The sequence below is a fragment of the Palaemon carinicauda genome, unplaced genomic scaffold, assembly GCF_036898095.1.
Source record: "Palaemon carinicauda isolate YSFRI2023 unplaced genomic scaffold, ASM3689809v2 scaffold464, whole genome shotgun sequence".
Classification (NCBI taxonomy): domain Eukaryota; kingdom Metazoa; phylum Arthropoda; class Malacostraca; order Decapoda; family Palaemonidae; genus Palaemon; species Palaemon carinicauda.
In genome coordinates this window covers 10,690-33,120 of record NW_027171722.1, presented here as the reverse complement: position 1 = coordinate 33,120, position 22,431 = coordinate 10,690, and the positions used below count along the sequence as shown (strand labels likewise).

At 36.6% G+C, this 22,431-nt stretch overlaps 1 protein-coding gene across 1 annotated transcript; it reads left to right on the top strand.

Annotated features, from left to right (window-relative positions):
* Positions 1–4,024: 4,024 nt before the first annotated feature.
* On the top strand, positions 4,025–4,804 carry LOC137636950 (nestin-like). Its single transcript, XM_068369275.1, has one exon. The coding sequence runs from the start codon at positions 4,025–4,027 to the stop codon at positions 4,802–4,804; it is 780 nt and encodes a 259-aa protein (XP_068225376.1).
* The last annotated feature ends 17,627 nt before the right edge of the window (positions 4,805–22,431 follow it).

Sequence of the window (22,431 nt, the reverse complement as noted above, 5' to 3'; positions counted from 1 at the left end):
TGCGCTTATGTATCAATAGATACTATCTCGTATGCAGTACATACAAATTGCATGAATTCGCATGCAAAGAGACGTATCCATATACCCTCTGTTTACTCGCCTCTGGTGCAAGGAATAAATTTGCAACCATCTTCTAACTGTACAACAAAACTCTAGGATTCCAAGCATACTGCACAGCTAAAAACTGGATCAATTGTTTTATTAGCTTTGGAGAGCTAATACCTTTCCAATATTTACTTCCGCCAATGAAGTTGGAAGGAGGTTATGTTTTAATCCCCGTTTGAGTGGTTGTTTCTGAACTGCTTCCTGGTCACAATTACTAGAAGAGTAATGAAATTTGCATGGATTAATTGTAATGTAAACACCTGGAAATTTTTAAATTTTGGAAGGTCAAGGTCACGCAAAATGTCCATTTCACGTAATCAGCCATAAGTTTGGACATCGTTGTCACAGAGACTTCAAACATGGTTCATATTCAAGTGTATGAAAATCCACGACAATTAATATATGTTAATGTCAAAGGTCAAGGTCGCGCTAAGGGTCGAAAAATAAACTTCCGCGGCAGAGGTCTGCGCTCTACTGAGTGCTCCTCCAGTCTATTTATATAATGGAATTTGAATGTCCAATATATTTTTTTTCAGTTTTGATAAAATCATGGTACTCAAAATATACTATTTTGCGTCAACATACAATGCAATGAAAGACCTATATTTGATAAGCCAAAATAAAACGATAAACTAGAAAAGCCCGAGAGTGTAGACTTTCGTAATATATATATATATATATATATATATATACAAACAACCATTATCCGATTTAGCCTTTATTGGTGACCACTCAGAGAGAGAGAGAGAGAGAGAGAGAGAGAGGGAGGGAGAGAGAGAGAGAGAGAGAGAGAGAGAGAGAGAGGGGGGGATGGGCTAATTCCGTAAAAGAATATTAACAATGTCTCAGATAAAAAAAAAACTACATCATTAAAAACAATCATCAAAGGCTTTCTAATCTGGAATATAAACTAAGGAAAGGTTTTTCGGTAATATGTAAATTGACATTAGAGTTGAAAAGGTAAATCAAGATGTTTAATATGAATAAAAATGGTTCTTTTGTTACAAACATCGTCCGTCTAATTTGATGTGGCAAGGCAATTGGTAATCTTATATACTTTGAATTATGTTCTTATGATAATTGACTTTTGAATATATATGTTTTTGAAAGTGTTTGATGAATATTTCATTTCATCAAGGATGGAGATTAATGTGTCGATAATAAGGTTTTATTAAATGGGAAAGGTAGAGAAAGATAGGAAAAAAAGACCAAATACTTAGTAATTTTTCTCCATCCCCATATATCTAATTGGAACTTGTGTAAACCTAAAAATGTCAATTGAGGAACGATTATAATAATACGGAAATATACAGTTTGACATCAATAACAACGTCCTTCCTTAAACACCTTAAACCTACTATCAAAATGACAATAAACATTCAAGAAAACAGATGCTAGAAGATTCCTTCCTTTGGACCTATAAACGATCTGAACGGATTATGCACAGCTATTGCATCGCCTATAAATCCTCGATCTTTAATCGTTTATAGTTGTCTCGCAGTCTACTGGTTGTAGTGTTATGACAAGTGAATGTCTGTGCACATCCCTCAATAAAGTTTAAAATAAATTATACTTTAAAATTGTAGGATTTCTTAAGAGGCTGAGCAAATTAAAACGTAATCGTCCCTTCTATATAGAAAAACAACATCTAAACTGTCATGCAAAATCCATCTCGGCCTTGCTGTTCTAGGTTATTTCTCTTCCTCTTTTGTTAAGTTTCCATAGTGGATCTGTAAAGGATCTAATTTAATGTTCTTACGTTCTTGAAATATTTTACTTTTATTGTTTATTCTTCTCTTGTAGTTTACTTCCTTGTTTCCTTTATTCACTGTGCCATTTTTCCCTGTTGGAGCCCATGGACTTGTGGCATCTAACTTTTCCAAATAGGGTTATAACCTAGCTTGTAATAATAATTTCAAACTCTATCTCCTCGATAGCTCGGATGATCTCCTTTTCTTCATTACTCCGTTCTGCCAGTAATTAAGCAAAAGTCATTCTTCATGACTGTGAAGTCAAATTCAGGGTAAGTCTTAGTCGAGTGTTTAATACAGAATTCAAAATTTAAGTACAAAAACAATTAACGGCTACGAGTTTTGATAGTATTATCCCTCTTCCTCAGTCTATAATGGAATGAGTGAAACGATGCTGGAAACGTCTTTTTGAATGGGAAAGCATACGAAAACCATTTGTATGAAAGGGTATTACTCTTATTCTCATCTCGTCCTCTCGATACTTTTTAGTATTCCGTACATTTAAGGATGCTTTGTTTTCACCCATAAACAGGGAAAGTAAACGCCGACTTCTTAAAAATATCTAAAAACAAACAAAACTCTAGAAATTATGATTTATTTTATCAAATTATTTAATATATGCAGTTTACACACACACACACACACACACACATATATATATATACACACACACACATATATATATACACACACACACACACACATATATATATATATATATATATGTATATATATATATATATATATATATAATCATATATATCTCAGCATATACATACTAGCATACATGCATACACATATAATTGTATGAGGTGCCATTTAATTGTTCTCGGATATATATATATATATATATATAGTATGAGGTGCTATTTATGTGTTCTCGGATATATTTATATATATATATATATATATATAATTGAATATTGTACATATATTAACATATGCCATAGTGTGTGAATATATATACATATACTGTATATATATATATATATATATACACACACATACATATCTATATAAGGTACATGATTATTCCTTTAATGTAGCAAAATACTCCTGTATTTGAGTAATAATAATTACGCCCTATCAAAAAAAGTACTAAGCATAGTACAGCATATCAACATTATATAAACTGGAACAAGTATGACAGCCAATACATTACACTGGAGTGGGTGGATGGAGTACAACAGCTCCGCCCAGCCACACCAGGCAATACACAGCAAACGACCCTTTGATTATAAAGCTTCGGAATTGTGCGGCCGATGTCTAAATTGCTTCGTATTCACCTCTCGCTCCTCTGGGACTGACATGTAGAGGAAGGAGGAGAAGGTACGGGCATTGTTGGCGAGGTGTTGGGTATTTCCTCCTCTATGAAGTCGACTGGGGGAAGATGGTGTTTGCTCTTGTTTAGGTTTAGGCTGGTTGGTTTAATTACTTTGTTTGTAAATTTTCAGCCGATTTATTTATAAGGATTGGCTTTGTGTGTATGTATGTATGTATATATATATATATATATATATATATAAATATATATATATACATATATATGTGTATATAAATATATATGTATATATATTATATATATGTATATACTGTGTGTTCACATATACACAAAGACACACACACATGTATATAATATATATATATATATATATATATGTATATATAACAAATATGTGTGAACACATACGCAGTATATATATATATATATATATAACAAGAATTAATCATTTATAATTTAAATAAAATAGTTAAAATATTCCATAGTATCTCGTACTGTATCTGCGCCAGATAATCTTTATCTTAAGGAATTTCAATTGAAACTGTAAACTATCTTCTACAAAAAGTATTAGAAAAACCTATTTGCTACTGCTACTGGTATTAGAACAACTTTACACAAAAAGTGCAAGTCATGGGCTTTTGCACTAAAGGGGACACACAAAAAAACTATTTGCAGAAGTATTTATAAAAATTATCTTTTTTTTTTTTTTAAATAGCTTTCATGTTGTATTAACTAAACATTTCTTATTATCGTTATTGAATTTCTTTGTATTTAAAAAAATCTGATTTTTTTTTCTGAAATATCTTTCCCTGACTGAATATAAGATCAAAACTGTATTCACTCCTTCCAAATGCTGAAAGTACCTAGTGACTTCTGGCTAAAAACCATGAAGAAAAAATTCGAATTCCGGGAATGGATAAAAGCTCCTTTGGAGAAGCTTACAGCTGTTCAAACTTCGTTAGAACCTGTGTTTCGAGAGCCAAAGCTTTTGCTGGATGCTATGTTTCAAGATCCAAAGACTTATTTTGGACTCAATTCCAAGCTTTTGATTGGAGCTGTGGTGGCAGTTGGATTCATACCAGCAGTGAAATTCCTCTCTCGAATGCTGAAGAAGTATGAAAGTGAAGGTGCAAAACCAGTCGAAGAGGAAGCAAGCGATGATCAGGCAAAGATTGGTATCAAGGAATTACAGCATCAATCAGACTCTGATATGAGACAGGAAGAAGATTCAAAGACCACCAATAAATCTGACGAAGACGTAAATGGTCTCCATGAGGACAGCGCACAAGGAGAGAGGGAAATCATTCTGGAAAAGACTCAAATGGCTGAGGAGGAAACCTCTCCAGATCTCCAGAAAGAAGCCGATGAACCTGACTGTGATCTGATGGAATTTGACGAAGGAAATGGTCTTCTAAAGGACAGCACTCTAACAGAAAGGGAAATCATTCTGGAAAAGACTCAAATGGCAGAGGAGGAAACCTCTCCAGAACTCCAGAAAGAAGCCGATGAACCTGACTGTGATCTGATGGAGTCTGACGGAGGAAATGGTCTTCAAAAGGACAGCACCCAAACAGAAGGGAAATCATTCTGGAAAAGACTCAAATGGAAGAGGAGGAAATATCTCCAGAACCCCAGAAAGAAGACGATGAACCTGACTGTGATCTGATGGAATCTGACGGAGGAAATGGTCTTCAAAAGGACAGCACCCTAACAGAAAGGGAAATCATTCTGGAAAAGACTCAAATGGCTGAGGAGGAAACCTCTCCACATCTCCAGAAAGAAGCCGATGAACCTGACTGTGATCTGATGGAATCTGACGGAGGAAATGGTCTTCAAAAGGACAGCACCCAAACAGAAAGGGAAATCATTCTGGAAAAGACTCAAATGGAAGAGGAGGAAATATCTCCAGAACCCCAGAAAGAAGACGATGAACCTGACTGTGATCTGATGGAATTTGACGAAGGAAATTGTCTTCAAAAGAACAGCACCCTAACAGAAAGGGAAATCATTCTGGAAAAGACTCAAATGGCAGAGGAGAAAACCTTCCCAAAAATCCAGAAAGAAGCCGATGAACCTGACTGTGATCTAATGAAATTTGACGAAGGAAATGGTCTTCAAAAGGACAGCACCCTAACAGAAAGGGAAATCATTCTGCAAAAGACTCAAATGGCAGAGGAGAAAACCTCTCCAGAACTCCAGAAAGAAGCCACTGGACCTAACTGTGTCCTGATGGAATTTGACGAAGGATATGGTCTTCAAAAGGACAGCACTCTAACAGAAAAGGAAACCATTCTGGTAAAGGATCAAACGACTGAAAACATATCCTTTCCAGAACTCCAGAAAGCAGAAGAAATTGATGGTGTTCTGCTGGAATCTGTTCTACGCCAAGCAGAAGAGTTAATGCATGACTACAGTTTTGAAAAAGCTTTTGACCTAATATCCAACCATCCTGTGGTTGTCAAACTGGACATCACGAGGGCGCAGTGTCTTATCAGACTGGAAAGATACGAACACGCCAAGAACATTCTTTCGCTGATGATTCACACGGATGAAGATAATGCTGAAGCCTTACTAGAATTTGGCTTCCTTTATGCCTCCGTGGGAAAATTCAAATTGGCAAGAACGAACTTTGAAAGGGCAATGCAACTCTCCAAGACAGGCGATCCCACCTGGGAGAGAGCCAAGGTCGGCCTCAATGTCACGCAGAGACGTGGGAATAACCATTGTTCTCTGACATACATAGGTCTCCGGATGAGAGCCGCTCAGTGTTGCTCTTTGAAGTCTGAACAGAAAAGGATCTTTTTCAGGGGGAAAGCCTATTACCACCGTAGAAAGTATTCGATGGCGAAGGAATGTTTTGAGCAGTCGATGTCCTTTGGAATCTTTAAGGATGTTCGCATCAGATGGGCATTTTGCTGCATGGAACTGGTTTGCTGTTAGAGGCTCTGGAAGTCTTCAAGGAATCACCTGAGGAACATGGTCAGGCGTTGAAGTTCATGGAGAAGCTGCTTCAAATGACTGGCGGTCGGTGTCCTTATGTGGTGTTGGGCATTCCACGAGGAACTAAAGAAGATGCAATTAGATGGAAATACCAACAACTGATTGACAGAACAATGTCAGCCGAGGAACTCGTGATGATTCAGAAGGCCTTCACGCTTCTGAACGACCGCATCTTCAGGCTGGAGTATGAAGGTTTGCGCAGGGAAATGGCGCATCTCATTAGATAAATAAGTAATTTATTTGTAATTGACTTGAGATTTTTAATGCGGATTACCTTATTTTGCATATAATCACGGACATATAGTTTTTGATTGGCCAATGGATGTTTTAATTTAATTTTTTTCTATGATTTCATAAACTTATTGGAATGTTATGCTTTTTAATTCTGTTGCCATTTAATTTCTGTGCCAGTTATACCAATTAAAATAAAATATATTTATAAGGAAAAATAATTTGTTTTGCTCAATTCCTTCAAGTAAATACTTTGTGCAAAAATTGTTTATTAAATTCCTACCTGTGTATCCATGCCTTCATTATGTACGATAATATAAAAGACGATTTGAAAAGCAAAGTCTTAACCTGAGAAACAATACGATTTGAAATCATTGGCCTAATTTTTCCATGATTATCAAAGTTCAATTTAGTTTGGCACAGTAAATCAGTACATGTTCTTGATACTTACCAAAGTTATCTGAACACAGTTACAACGTACTGGAATTAAAATCTTTAATGGGTAGTACATGTATTATATATATATATATATATATATATATAGAGAGAGAGAGAGAGAGAGAGAGAGAGAGAGAGAGAGAGAGAGAGAGCGCTGCTTTAAGATTTACTTTTTAATTTATATATCATTTGGGGACTTTTCTGTACTTACATCAACCAATATATCGGTATACCTAAAACATTATTAATACTGTCTTTATAATACAATATAAAATATAATACAATAAAACAAAACAGCGAATACTTCAAAACTGTATATAACAAGAATAACCATTAAACAATTGCACGAATAAACTTCATAAACTTTCCCCATTATCCAACTTAATTTACCCAATTACATCTACCACATTCGCTGGAATAAAAATATCAATGTCCACCGACGTCACTTAATAAGAGAAGAGAAAAATAAGCATGTTTTTTCCTCTCCCATATTCCTTTCTTATCTCTTCGTCCGTCCCCGATTCCAATATTCGTAATCTTTCTGGACATACTCTACCTCATTCTTCCTAAGCCGGAACCAATAATCTAATCATTTCTTTTTTTTTTTTCTTTTTACGTGGGAAATTATACGCAGCGGTTAATTCATTTCTGGATCTTCATAAGAGTCTTTTCAGACCTTTCATAAATTCATTCCAGTGCCTTCATAAAAGTCATTTTACGTTTTTCATAAAAGTCATTTCAGTCACTTTATATAAGTCATTTCAGTGCCTTCATAAAAGTAATTTTACGTCTTTCATAAAAGTCATTTCGGTCACTTTATATAAGTCATTTCAGTGCCTTCAAAAAAGTCCTTTCAGTCATTTCATAAATGTGATTTTAGGTCCTTCATAAAAGTCATTACATTTCCTTTATATGTCATTTCAGTGCCTTCATAAAAGTCATTTCATTCACTTTATATAAGTCATTTCAGTGCCTTCATAAAAGTCATTTTAGGTCCTTCATAAAATTAATTCCAGTCCCTTTATATGAGTCGTTTCAGTTCCTTCATAAAAGTCTTTTCAGTCCCTTTATATAAGTCATTTCAGTGCCTTCATAAAAGTCATTTTAGGTCCTTCATAAAGTCTTTTCAGTCCCTCCATAGAAGACATTTTAGGTCCTTCAAAAAAGTCTTTACAGTCCCTTCATAAAAGACATTCTAGGTCCTGCAGAAAAGTAATTTCAGTCACTCCATAAATGTGATTTTAGTCCCTTCATATAAAGTCATTTTAAGTGCTTCACAAAACAGTAATTTCACTCCCTTTAAATATGTCATTTCAGTTCCTTCATAAAAGTCTTTTCAGTCCCTCCATAAAAGTCATTTTAGGTCCTTCATAAAAGTCTTTTCAGTCCCTTCATAGAAGACATTTTAGGTCCTTGATAAAATACTTTTCAGTCCCTTCATAAAAGTCCTATTGGGTCCTGCAGTAAAGTCATTTCAGTCCCTTCATGAAGTAATTTCATTCCCTTCATCAAAGTCCACTTTGGGCTTTCCATTCTTTCTATATGACTAGACACTTTCTTTAACAAGTCATATGATATTTTTTCGACATATTCTATTAATTCTTGTGTTTTAACCGCATCTAACATTTCTCAACATAGAATTTTTACCCGGGCCCTATCAACATTGAGACTTTATAGGCTCAAGGTGAAGTTCCCACTGACCAAAAAGATTAGAATCCATTTTCGCCTATACTGAATATTTCCGTCAAATATTATCCGATTCACTTGAAACCAGGACAAAATCTTCATTTTTCCGCTGCTAAAAATATAATCTCAAGCACATAAATATTGAAATTGCACAATTTTGAAAATTTATAGGGAGGATCAAAGTTCAAGGTTGAATTTTTCAACGTCACCGAATTTCCGAGGGTCAAAACTCAAACGAAGACAGATACACACACGGTTAATATTAATGACAGTTAGAAAACCCCATAAGGGATTTAAATTGACACCCATGTCCTTTGACCTAAGACTCATCAACGTCGGCTAATTTCGTCATCTTCAGATTCACACACGTTTACTATTATTGACAGATACTGCAACTCTAAGAAATAAAAAATCCCTTACAACAATTTTCTGGTGAAGGTTCAAGTACAAGGGATTGGATTGGCTAAATCTGACGTCGCTTGTGTCCCCCTTTTAATGGGGTGGTTCTGCAGGGGAGCAGACTTCCTGCTGCTGGCTTGCATCCGCTTTTTGAACCCTAATAGACGATGGTTACCTATTGACAGGTGAATGACTGGTGGCATTGGTAGATCTGTTACCAACAAGCACAATATATAACAACAAAAACAACAACAAAATGCACCCGTTTCTAGTCCTCTGAACAGAAGTCTCTTAACATCTCTTTATTCGTGTCCGGGGTTTAGCCAGTTTTCATCACTACCCTGGCCAGTGCCGACTGGCGATGGTGGGAGATTTTTGTCTGATCGCTCGGGAGCAAACCAACCTAGTATGGGTGACCCCCGACTAATAAAGCTTTACTGATCATTACTCTACACAAACCCTTTCACCACGCCAAGTTATTCCCACTCAGAAAGGGATTTGTATTATATATACTGTGTGTATATATATATATATATATAATACGGTATGTATATATATATATATATATATAATCACTCCTAGTTCCCTACCTTGCCAAATACCATCCCCACCCCCCTCTAATCCCCATCCCGTCAGAGTGCCCATGCATCCCCTCTTTCCCCTCCGTCTCTTGCCCCCAAAGTCCATCCAACTTTTGCAATAAATTTCCGACCAGACTCTTGCAGTTTAATTCAGAAATTATGTCTCCGACGATCAAATTTAGCTTAGGCAAAGTTTCCCTATCCCCTCCCATCTTCCCCCAGGAGTTCCCCATGGGGACAGTGAAGAAAGCATCAAGTAATGTACGTTCCCTCTCTCCATACATAAATAAGCTCTCTCTCTCTCTCTCTCTCATCTCTCCTCTCTCCTCTCTCTTCTCTCTCCTCTCTCTCTCTCTCTCCTCTCTCTCTCTCTCTCTCTCTCCGTGGGGAATTCTGTTTTTTTTATAAATGGATTGACCACCAAGTTAAGCATCTCACAGAATGAAGTCTCCTCTCGCGGGGCAAAGTTCATTTTTCCCAAGTAATGATTATAGGTTTTTCATTTCTATCATTCATAAGACTTCAGACGTAGCGTTGAAAAAAATCTTGCTAATTTTCTTATCCAAAGAAATCTACGATGAGTTCTCAACATTTTCAGTAAATTGAAAAAAAAAAAAAAAAAAAAAAGTTTTTCCCCTATACTAAAACGTTTCCTGGTTGGCGTGCAGCTCCCTACCTCCTGGGGCAGTTTATTAAAACCCTTTTCATTAAGACGTCAAAAAATATGTTTTATGGAACCCCCCTTAAACGTTTCAAGCTAAGCTCTTTCCCTCCACTTTTTCCGAATTATATTTTTTTCGCAGAACAGTACTTTTCTAACTGTAGAGGGAAAACAAATTATAAAACTAAAGGCAAAGAGTAGAGAGCATACCTTCGCCAAGACAAGGAGTGCTATTTTTCTCTTAACTCCACTGCGTATTTTTTTCTTCAAAATCTAATGGATTTGTCCTTGGGTAATACCCCACACGTCCAACGAGTTTCGTTGAAATTAGTTTAGTAATTTTTACGTAACGCCCTTCACACACACACACACACACACAAAAGAAAAAAAAAATGTGTTTTTCTCTAACATAGCGATTATTTCCTAAGTACTGCTCCCGTACTTGCACTTTACTATACTTTATCCAAAATACTCAAGATTCATCCTTGTGCCATATCCAACATGAAAACCAAGTTTGGTCAAAATAGGTCCACTAGTTTTTGTGTAAAGTTCCTCGTAAACAATTAAGTAAACAACGATAGGGGTGAATACATACCTTTCGGTTTTGGCGAAGAAAATAACACCAACAGGTGTGAGTAAAATTATCAAGAATATCTTTATCCATTTGAAAACTCTGCATACTTGAAGCCACGAAGTTCTGGCTCGACTTTTTCTCAAAAATTAGGGAAGAAAAACGTCCAGCAACAAATCCAACATTTGCTCGGCTCTAGGATTAAAGTTGCAAACTCGTTGGAATAAGGCCAAAGTGGGGAAATTCAATGATCTCTTAATCATATCTTCCAAAGGGATTCAAAAAGTTTCGCCTTTTTTTCTAAAAATTACAGAAACAGGATAAGTTGGCTTATTCTATGTCAATTCGCGTTAAATATTACGCACTGACTGACTTGCAAAAACACACACACACACACACACACATATATATATATATATATATATACATATATATACATATATATACAGTATATATATATATATATATATATAAAAACTGCATTCAAATTTAAAATTACATCCGCAAGATTTTCACTAGGAGAAATATAAGAAATATTCGTATCTCTCTCTCTCTCTCTCTCTCTCTCTCTCTCTCTCCTAATTAACCATCTCAATCTGCACTAAGTTAACAAATCCCAAGATCCATCGTAGCAGAAATCCTTTTCAAAATGAACAACAACAAAAAATATGAAAAAAAGCAGCAACGAATTTAAATCAATGGCATTCCCCTTTCCGCAAGGCTCGTATAAACAAGACATAATAAAATGCGTTCATGCAACGTCTTCTGGGCTAATGCTGGAAAGGCATAAAAAAACAAAAATATGTCTCTTTCTCTTTCTCGACATGCGAGCATTGGACGGCCATGGAGGAGGTTCGAAACTTATTGCAAAAGCAAGGAGACAGGTGGACATTGAGTAAAAATTACATCAGTGGTCATATTTCTTGAAAATTTTGTGTTCTTTATTTGACTTCTGTATTGAATTGCACCACCAATGAGAGAGAGAGAGAGAGAGAGAGAGAGAGAGAGATAGGTGAAAAATGAATAAAAATTGTAAAGGTCACATATCTCGGAAATTCCATATTCGACTCCAATGAATTATACTGAGAGAGAGAGAGAGAGAGAGAGAGAGAGAGAGAATTTGTCGTCGTAAAAAGCCATTTCCATTTCTGAAATATTTATAAGAATTATCAACAAGGCTTTAATATGAAATACCTTTCTTTTACCGCATAATCGCATTAGAGTTTTAATGTATTTTAATAAGAGATTTAACAATTCAAGATATGTTCATCCCTCTTTTTATACAATCATAAGATTTTATGTCAATTATACATGAATTTATCACCAGCTATTCAATTACTCAGAGAGAGAGAGAGAGAGAGAGAGAGAGAGAGAGATAGAGAGAGAGAGAGAGAGAGAGAGAGAGAGAGAGAGAGAGAGAATTACTAATTATTGCAAACATATCTAGCAACAATTGTTGACCTGCATCCACGACTGCTTTCGCTTATGACATCGTCTTCAAATAAACCATTTAAAACTAGAGCGGGCACTAGCTAAGTAAAGCGCATACCTTCGCCACCTCCACATTTGTCATCAAGGAAAACTATGATGTGGATATTTGATCCCAAAACTCAAATATCGTATATCGTAAGATACGTAATTGAATTATGCACATTTTGGCAGTAGTCTCATGCAAATTAGATAAAAATGGCCGAGATATGGAAAAAAAAAGGACCTTTTTTTTACCTTTTCGTGACATTGGCCTTGGCTTTTGACCCGCCATTTTTCCCACTAGTTTCCACGCAAAACAAAAAAATTGGCCACGAGCCAAAAAATGGACGTTTTCAATCTTTTCGTGACCTTGGCCTTGACTTTTGACCCAATCACTCCCAAAATCTAATCAAATTGCCCTTGGATCAAGGCCAATTATTCCACAACATTTCATGAGATTTTATCAAATAGGTGTTAAGTTATGCGAATCACAAACACACAAGACATATAATCATACGCCTATCAAAACATAACCTTCTCCGCGACGAAGTTGGCGAAGGTAAAAGGCCGTCAACTTTCTCTTTTTTTTTTCTAAACATCCAGCATAAACTTAAAAATAATTATTTTTACTCATAAACCTCGGAAAACATATTTCAAAATGAATAAAGATACAATATATGACAATTTAAAACTTTTCGCTTTACAATAATCACGCAGCAATATTGGACATCTATGAAAAAACTGTCAATGTTTGACGATGATTGAGAGAATAAAATTGCCCTTCATACAAAAAGATTATTGCAAAACATCAATGAATAAATAAAAAACGCTACACTTTCTAGGACTGCTGTTGTTGAAATAGAAAAACATGTGAAAATGGCGATATATGAAATATCTTACCAGAAAACAGCTGCAAAAATGCATTTAACAAAATGGAAAACCCAAAGTCCATTAATGCAAAAACTCGTTCGAATTCTTTCATGAATTTCATTCCAAAAGGCAATGGTAGGCTGAATTAATCCGCTTCTAAAGTTCAATTTAAACACTTTGGCAGCCGATAGCTTTGCCCTTTATATTACTAGTTTGCAAGAAGAGAATTCTATTGAACAGAAAACCAAATTTCTCGATTGGAAGGGAAAGAAAATTAAAGACAAAGGACCATATTGATGAAATACTTTCAGTCCAACGTGAAATAGCCCTTGGTCGGTGGAAGTGAGCACTTACAACATTGGTGAGATTGGATGTTAGAAGAGAACCGTAGCTAAATTCCGAAGACCTAAGGGATTAGAATGAGGTCGAGAACGCCTGTGGGAGTGATTGATGTTGGTGAAGGAAAGGCGATTACGGGACTGAATGAATCAAATCATGCTGAGATGCTGCAGTCGCAAGAGGTTTGGGATCGAAAGCACTGGAGAGGGCACATAGGGCAACCGACCCCTTAATGTATGGATACCGGTGGGGAAGAAGTGGCAAGAGTGTGCTTACAAGGCTAGCTAGGGTTTTAGATGGTATGTTAGAATGAGGGGAACAGTGCCAAGGGAGTGAGTGACAGGATTAATTGTCCTATTGTGTTATAGTTTCCTGTAGCGCCTATAGGAACTATAAGGGAATGATTCAGGAGGTAGGAACTATAAGGTAATAATTCTATAATTCAACTCAGCATCCAAAAAAAATTCACAAACAAGAACGGTGTTTGAAAATTAAAATAGGAGGCAAAAGGACCGGTCTGCAAAGAACAATATGGGTTTAGGCAAGGAGGAAGGTGATTGGAGCAAATGTGATATACGTGTATATATATATATATATATATATACCCCAAACCTCCGATTCCTTGCTTAAAAGGATGGTGAGGTTGCAGTCACTACTAGAGACAATCGAGCTTGACAGGGGGCTTTAACTCCCGTCCACCAGATTGACAGACAGGGGCGTTTCCAATTGGCTACCACCACCCAAATTAAAAATACCAAAAGTAAATCATTGAAAAGAGAAGTATATCTGAACAGATGATTGATACCAGACGACGATCAGGGAAATATTGACTTGATTATTTTCATGATACATAAAAAAATTTCTTAAGCCATCGCTCATCCTCTCCTTAAATCTCGAAAAATACAACTAAAAATTGGGTAGGAGTCCTAATTGGTCGGAGACCCTCTTGACACTACCTTGCCCTGTCTGCTCCCCCCCCCCCCCCCCCCCCCGACACACACAAGGTTAAAAACAAAGAACCAATCACAACAGCCATGACATACAAATGTCTTTTCCCTCCATCTATTATTTTTCAATTAAGCCCCGCGATCAAAGTCCTTTATTTTGAAGCAGCCAAAACGGTCTGGTCTGGGAGAGATGGATGGATGAGGGTAGGGGAAGAGCAGGGAGAAGAAGCAGGGAGGGGTCACTAAAGCGGATTACGCCTGGACTGAATAGGAAATATTGACGGCTAACCCGACCTTACCATAACCCCCCCTACCCTACCAACACCATTCACCCAACCGACCTCAGCCCCCACCCTTTGTTTTTCTTTCTTTCAACCTGTCCAGTCACATATTTCTCTTTTCTCCCCCTTGTCCGCTATTAAAAAAAAATAAAAACATCAGCCACCAACGACAATGAATGTTTTATTTCTTTCTAACGAAAACCGTATTTCGATTTCTTGTTTCTATGATTGCGACGCAGCTCCATTTTTTCCTTCAGCTCAGAAATGGTTTTTGAAACCATCTGGTGATTCCAGGTGATGCAAAATCACTTTCAGGCTCATGACTCTTGGCCGGGGAGCAATGATGTAATGTGTCAATACACTTATGTTGACGTTTCTTAGCTTAACTAACAAAGAATTAAACATAGAAAGAAGCTGAACATTGCAATAGCAAGATTAATAAACTTTCTGTAGAGCACTTATGGTTATATTAACGGGTGACACTAAAATGTGTCATAACGGATGACGCCAAAATGCGTCATAACAGATGACGCCAAAATGCGTCATAACGGATGAAGCCAGAATTCGTCATCGGATCCATCAATTGGTTTTATCCTGTGGATATGATTTTATCAGAACAGAAAATATATCCAATTCCCATAGGATTGAGAGAGAGAGAGAGAGAGAGAGAGAGAGAGAGAGAGAGAGCTTCCTATCAGATCATATTACTTATTCAGAAGAGTTCCCTCAACCTTCGGAAAGACAGTTGTCAAGTGTTTTAACGGAGAAGAAAATAATATACTTTGTAAATTCTTTCGTAACATGACCTAAAAATATATATATGATAGATAACAGAAAAACAATTGACAAGAAACAATGAAAATATCAAATAAACCACATTAGATTGAACTACTCAATTACATTCATCAAGACCTTTTATCAAAAACTCTTAATAAACCTTGATCTTTTATGAAATCCAAAACCTGAATCCATTTTCAAAACAGCAGAAGAACAAAAGAAGGTTAAAAACACTTCAACAATCTTTAGAATTTCTCAGCAATACTGAATATTTCGGCAACTGAAAATGGTACAGACAAAACATGTTTCTTAAAAAGTGCTTTGTAGCAAAATATATGACACCTGCAACTTTAAATGAGTTGCATAAAATTGAATAAAAATCTGTTAATGGCAATATCCCAGAATCCTAATGTGAGCTTTGTTAGAACTCATGTAATATCCAAGCTAAACCTCTTACAAGAGGATCGGGAACTACTGGTCTAAAATGAGATGGGTTTCAAGATTTAAATATTGCTCATGAATGACAGAGGCAAAGGACAGTGACAATGCCCTAGAGACTGGTCATATACAAATATGATCAGCACCGATGCCCCTCTCCATCAACCTAGGACCAGGGAGGGGTAGGCGATGGCTGTTAATGACTCAGCAGGTACACCAATAGGCTTCTGCAAACCAACCCTCATTTCTTGCTAACAATACTGGTTAGGCTGCAGACTCTACTAGAAACTATCGACTTTGAGGAAGTCTCGAACCCCCATCCATTAGATCGCAAGGTAGGAGCGTTTTTTGAAAAGGCTACCATAACCCTTATGCTTGATTTCTAGACTAAATTAGATGGATGCCATGCATATTAATAGTATCCCTTATAGGTGAAAAACTTTACAGATGAGTAACTCCAGGTGACTGCATACCAGTAGTCACTACTATGCTAATCAACAAAAATAATTTTCCATACATTTAAAAATTCAGAAATATTCCAAAAAGAAAAAAAAAAAAAAAAAACTAGTCCCTAAATTTCTTTTTTTGTCTGAGCCTGAAAAAATAGATCTCACCTATTTATGAAAAAAGGCTAAAACCATCAATAAACTCCAGACTACTCTTAGAAAGTAAATGAAAAAAAAGATTAGGGATTCTGTACCACATTGAGGCTCTTATTTCCTTTCTTCACATGACTATTTTTCCCTATTGGAACCCTTGTGCTTATAGAATCCTGCTTATCCAACTAGGGTTGTAGTTTAATAACAATAATAATAATAATAATAATAATAATAATAATAATAATAAAAGTAATAATAATAATAATAATAATAATAATAATAATAACCTATAAACTAAACAACAAACGATTACTTTCAACAAAGGTAATCAAATACTTTGCTAACATTCATTCAAATATTGTACATAAAAGATATTATTGCTAAAAAAAAAAGGCACTTGAATATTATGTCAAAATACAGTCTAAATTATATATATTACGGGAGGTATAGAAAAAATTTGGTAATCTGTAAGGCATGAGCTACCTAATAATAATAAGAAAAAAACTCCTAACAAACTTACAATTAATTCCTTTAGAATGAGATCAAAACAAACTAAAGGGGCACTTGGTAGGGCACAGACCTCCGCCGCGGAAGTTTATTTCTATATCTTAACCTTGACCTTTGACCTTAGCATGTATTAATTGACGTGGATTTTCATATATTCAAATATGAAAGAAGTTTGAAGTCTATGTGACAACGATGTTCAAACTTATGGCTGATTACGTGAATTGGACAACTTGCTTGACCGTGAGCTTGACCTTCCAATATTTGATCAATTCCAGCTTTTTACATAAGTTAATCCCTGCAAGTTTCATTACTCTACCATTACAACTGTGACTAGGAAGCTTTCACAAACAAACATATAAATACTAAGGTAAAACATAACCTCTTTCCAACTTCATTGGTGGAGGCAACTATTAAAAAAGACCAATCAAAAGAGATCCAGCTTCGTTCGTTACATATCTAAGAATAGCTTTTAAAAAGACTTATTTATCAAATCCCAGCTGCAAATAATATCGGAAACAAAACACTTCGCCCCCCCCCCCCACCCCACCCCCCCACCCCCAAAAAAAAAAGACAGAACCCTGACAAACAAAAGATGGCAGAATCGTACAAAAAAACAAAACAACGCAAAATTGCGACTCTGCAGAAGATATAGGACAAAGGCTAACAAAGGTTTCATCGTCTTCAGTTCAGGTCACAGATAGATAGACTGGATGGTATTGCCAGCTTTAACGACGTTCCAATTTGATAGCAATACTGCTGGCTAGGACACGGCGCCGACGTTGTTACAGAGAGAGAGAGAGAGAGGAGAGAGAGAGAGAGAGAGAGAGAGAAGAGAGAGAGGTATTATGTAGACTATGAAATGGCAAGCATTATGCCATGCTATAAGAGACATGAACTGAATCATTGAAAGATATGGTAAAATTAACCAAATCATGAGAGAGAGAGAGAGAGGAGAGAGAGAGAGAGAGAGAGAATTATGTAGACTATGAAATGGCAAGCATTATGCTATGCTATAAGAGACATGAACTGAATCATTGAAAGATATGGTAAAATTAACGAAATCATGAGAGAGAGAGGAGAGAGAGAGAGAGAGAGAGAGAGAGTTATACAGCCTCTATGAAATAGCAAATATGCTATGACAAAAACAAGAATTGACGCATTAAAAGATATGTCAAAATTTACCAAATCATTAGAGAGAGAGAGAGAGAGAGAGGAGAGAGAGAGAGAGAGAGGGAGAGAGAGAGAGAGTGTGTGTGTGTGTGTGAGAGAGTTATACAGCCTCTATGAAATAGCAAATATGCTATGACAAAAACAAGAAATGGCGCATTAAAAGATCTGGCAAAATTACCCAAATCATGAGAGAGAGAGAGAGAGAGAGAGAGAGAGAGAGAGAGTAGTATATAGCCTCTATGAAATAACAAACATCATACCATGATAAGAAACAGTAATTGACGCATTAAAAGATCGGGAAAAATTAACCTAATCATGAATAAAAAGAATTGTCCCAAAATCCTTCAAGTTAATAACCATATGTCTCAAATAAAAACAGGACAAAAAAAGCCATGACCAGAACCACTCCAGGGCAGGAAAAGCATACACAGAGAGCACTTTTGAAGGCTAGCAAGGAGATATGCCAAACTTACAAACAATTTATGGAGTGTCTTTCGTCCGGAGGCAGATCCGGCAGACACGGCATGTGTGTCGAATACGAAAGACGCGGACATATTCTCTCTCTCTCTCTCTCTCTCTCTCTCTCTCTCTCTCTCTCTCTGGCTGTCTTGTCTTTCATGTCTCATAAGAATCAGATCATATTTCCATTTGGTCTTGCCTTCTCTGGCAATCTCCCCTTTTCTCTCCAGTTGAATATCACCAGCCACGGAACGTTATCAATTCGACTTATCCACAACCTTAAATTTCTACAGTTTAAATGTCGCTCATGAATGGTAAAGGCAAGGGACAGTGACAATGCCCTAGCAAGACAACAGTCTAGAGACTGACCATAAGATATATATATATATATATATATATGTATATATGTATATATATATATATATATATATATATATTATATATATGAATATATACACATATATATACATATATATATATATAATATGTGTGTGTGATTACGGCACACACTAAGACCAGGAAGGTCCAGGCAATATCTGTTGATGACTCAGCAGCAGACCTACAGGCTCCCGAAACCCTCACAAGGATGGTGAGGTTGCAGACACTACAAGAAACAGTAGAGCTTTGAGCGTTTCTAGACCCTACGTCCAGCAGATAGCTAACCAGGAAAGTTCCCAATAGGCTACCACAACCCTAGTTTAATACAAATAACACATCGTGACAGGAAAAACTGCATCTGGATGCAGCGTGCAATTGCATCTCCAAACCAACTGATGGTTTTCGACCCCCCTCCAAAGACAGCCGGTGTCACTCTATGCCAGAATAATCTTTCAAATTTCCCCCTGTTATTTTTCGTACCGACCTCGAACGTTGAAGTTCCAGCAGAGAGCCATTTGTCTATGCTCGATCGACGCTGATAAATGGGCTGGAAATGGATGGAGGTGTATGAGTAGGGGGGGGGGGAGGGAGGAGACTGCGAAATGCCTTGCCAAGACCACTTCTGCATTTGAAGACTCTCTCTCTCTCTCTCTCTCTCTCTCTCTCTCTCTCTCTCTCTCTCTCATTTTTAGACTTCCATTTCCCCTCTGTGTTAAACTCATATATTATACAACATATCTTATTCGTTTTTATTCTCTCTCTCTCTCTCTCTCTCTCTCTCTCTCTCTCTCTCTTAACTTTCATTTCCGTTCACTATTAAACTTAGATATTCTACCGTATGTCTTGTTTTTTTATTTCGTTCTTCACTTTCCTTTCCTTTCTCTCAATTCCCCTTTCCTTCCCCAAGTTCTCTTTACTCTATTCTCCTCTACTCTGAGTAAGTCTCCGACCCCCAACCATCTTTGGCAGTCGGCTAACTTTGCCTATATGAATAATTCAGGCCTATTCTGAAATATGAAAAACGGTTTTGGGGGAAGCGGGAAACTGGGGAAGTGTAAAAACTAAGAGAGAGAGAGAGAGAGAGAGAGAGAGAGAGAGAGAGAGAGAGAGAGAGAATAATAAGGAAATGAACTGATAAATTTCCTGTCAAAAAGTTGTATTTCTTAAAGTCGATATACTAAAAACGTAACTAGATAGAGTGCAGACCTCCGCCCAGACATCTTATTTCTCTACCTTTTACTGAACCTCGACCTTTGAAATAGGACTTTCAAAATTGAAACATTGTAAGTTATTAAAACATTTCAAGGTCCTAACATAAAAATTAATCCCTGAAAGTTTCACTACTCTATGGGTAAAATTGTAACCTCCGCCACGGCAGCTTATTTCTTGACCTTTAGCTCGACCTTGACCTTGATCTTTGACCTAAAACTTTCAAAATTGAATCACTTCCACTTCACCACATTACAATTAATCCCTGAAAGCTTCACTAGTCTATGAGTAAAATTCTGGATAGGAAGTTGTTCACGCACAAACAAAAAGATAAATAAGGGGAACAAATAACCTCCTTCCAATTTCATTGACGGTGGTAATAATGAAGTAACGGGAGTAAAACAAAAACAGTTTTAAATGTATAAAAGAATACTGGAAAGACAAAGCCAACAAAATACGTTAGAAGCAAAGCGACCTCGCATCCCAGTGGGCGGTGGCCTCCAAAGCTATCAAAGTAAGGCGTGTAAAACCCGAAGACTTTATCTCGCCAGGGGAAACCACAAATGGTTCGGACCGAAAAGACATTAGTTCCAGACGGAAACTGATTCAAACTGCATTCTAGAATACTGGGATGGTCAGTCCCCTTAAAAATAGCAATGGCATCACAAACGATCGGTGCATATTGTCAAAAAACCAAACATTCAAGTAAGGACATCCGTACAACACATTGCTTGACACATTTGTTTAAAGCTCACTCATGAAGAGTAGAGGCAAGGGACAGTGACACTCCCCAAGACCAATCACCACCCAAGCTAGTACCACGGAGAGTAAGGCAATGGCTGCTGATGACTCAGTAGGTAGACCTTTAGGATCCCCCAAAATGCAACCCCCATCTTTAGCTCACAAGGATGGTGAGGTTGCAGACACTAAAAGAAATTATAGAGCTTGAACGGGACTCAAACCCCAGTCCAACAGATCGCTAGGCAGGGACGTTTCCTATAGTCTATCAAAACCCATATCAATTAAATAAGAATTTAAAAATGACGTCATATATATATATATATATATATACACATATACACACACACATATATATATATATATACACACACACATATATATATATATATATATACACACACATATATATATATATATATATGAAATTCATACAATGACGTCATTTTTAAAATTAACAATGCAAAATTTCTCAGGCAATAAAATAAAAACTTAATGGTATACTAAAAACTATTTCCGTATCACTCACGGGATAAACAGATTATTCAACTGAAACTATATAAAAAAGAACCCACTCAAGTTTACAACTTGGAACGTTGGGCGTTAAAGAAAGTTGGACCGTGGGAAGAAAAGCCATTTGTGATAAACTGCCATCGAGGGAAGACAATTCGCTTTACGACATACGGAGATCAACATTCAAGGGGAGATCAGTCATGGAAAATAGTATCGGCTAAGAGATCACATCAGCTGTGAGGAACAACGATTTCATACTAGTGTATGCGACCCGTCAAAAATGACGGCTAAATATTTACATACATATGCACACACAGATTCAACCCTTCCCACTCCTTCCCCTTTCATAACTCTAACCCGCTAGTTTGGGCAATTAGTAGAATTGCTGTTTTCGAGTAGTTCACGCTTAACATGACAGGATATATATATATATATATATATATACACACATATATATATATATATATATACACGGCCAGAAACTTTCTCTTCATTATATAAGAGAGAGATAAATCTGAATAGTCTAAGATGTGAAAGAAAATTTCGACCAAATGTTCCTGTGAATGAACTCAACCCCCAAGACAGTGGAAGACCATAGTGAAGAGGGTATGGCACTACCCAAGATTGGAAAACAAAGGTTTGATTTTGGATGTCACTCTCAACATAAGACAGTGGAAGAACATAGTGCATAGGCTATGACATTACCCAAGATTGGAGAACAATGGTTCGATTTTAAAAGGTCACTCTCAACCCAAGACAGTGGAAGAACATAGTGCATATGCTATAACACTACCCAAGATTGGACAACAATGGTTTGCTTTCAATGGATGAACTTAGTGCAGAAGCTATGACACTACCCAAGATAAGAGAACAATGGTCTGATTTTGGAATGTCACTCTCAACCCAAGAGGGTAGAATAACATAGTCCAGAGGCTAGGACACTACTCAAGATTGGGGAATAATGGTTTTGATTTTGGAATGTCCCTCTCCTGGAAGAGCTGCTTACCATAGCTAAAGAATCTCTTCTACCC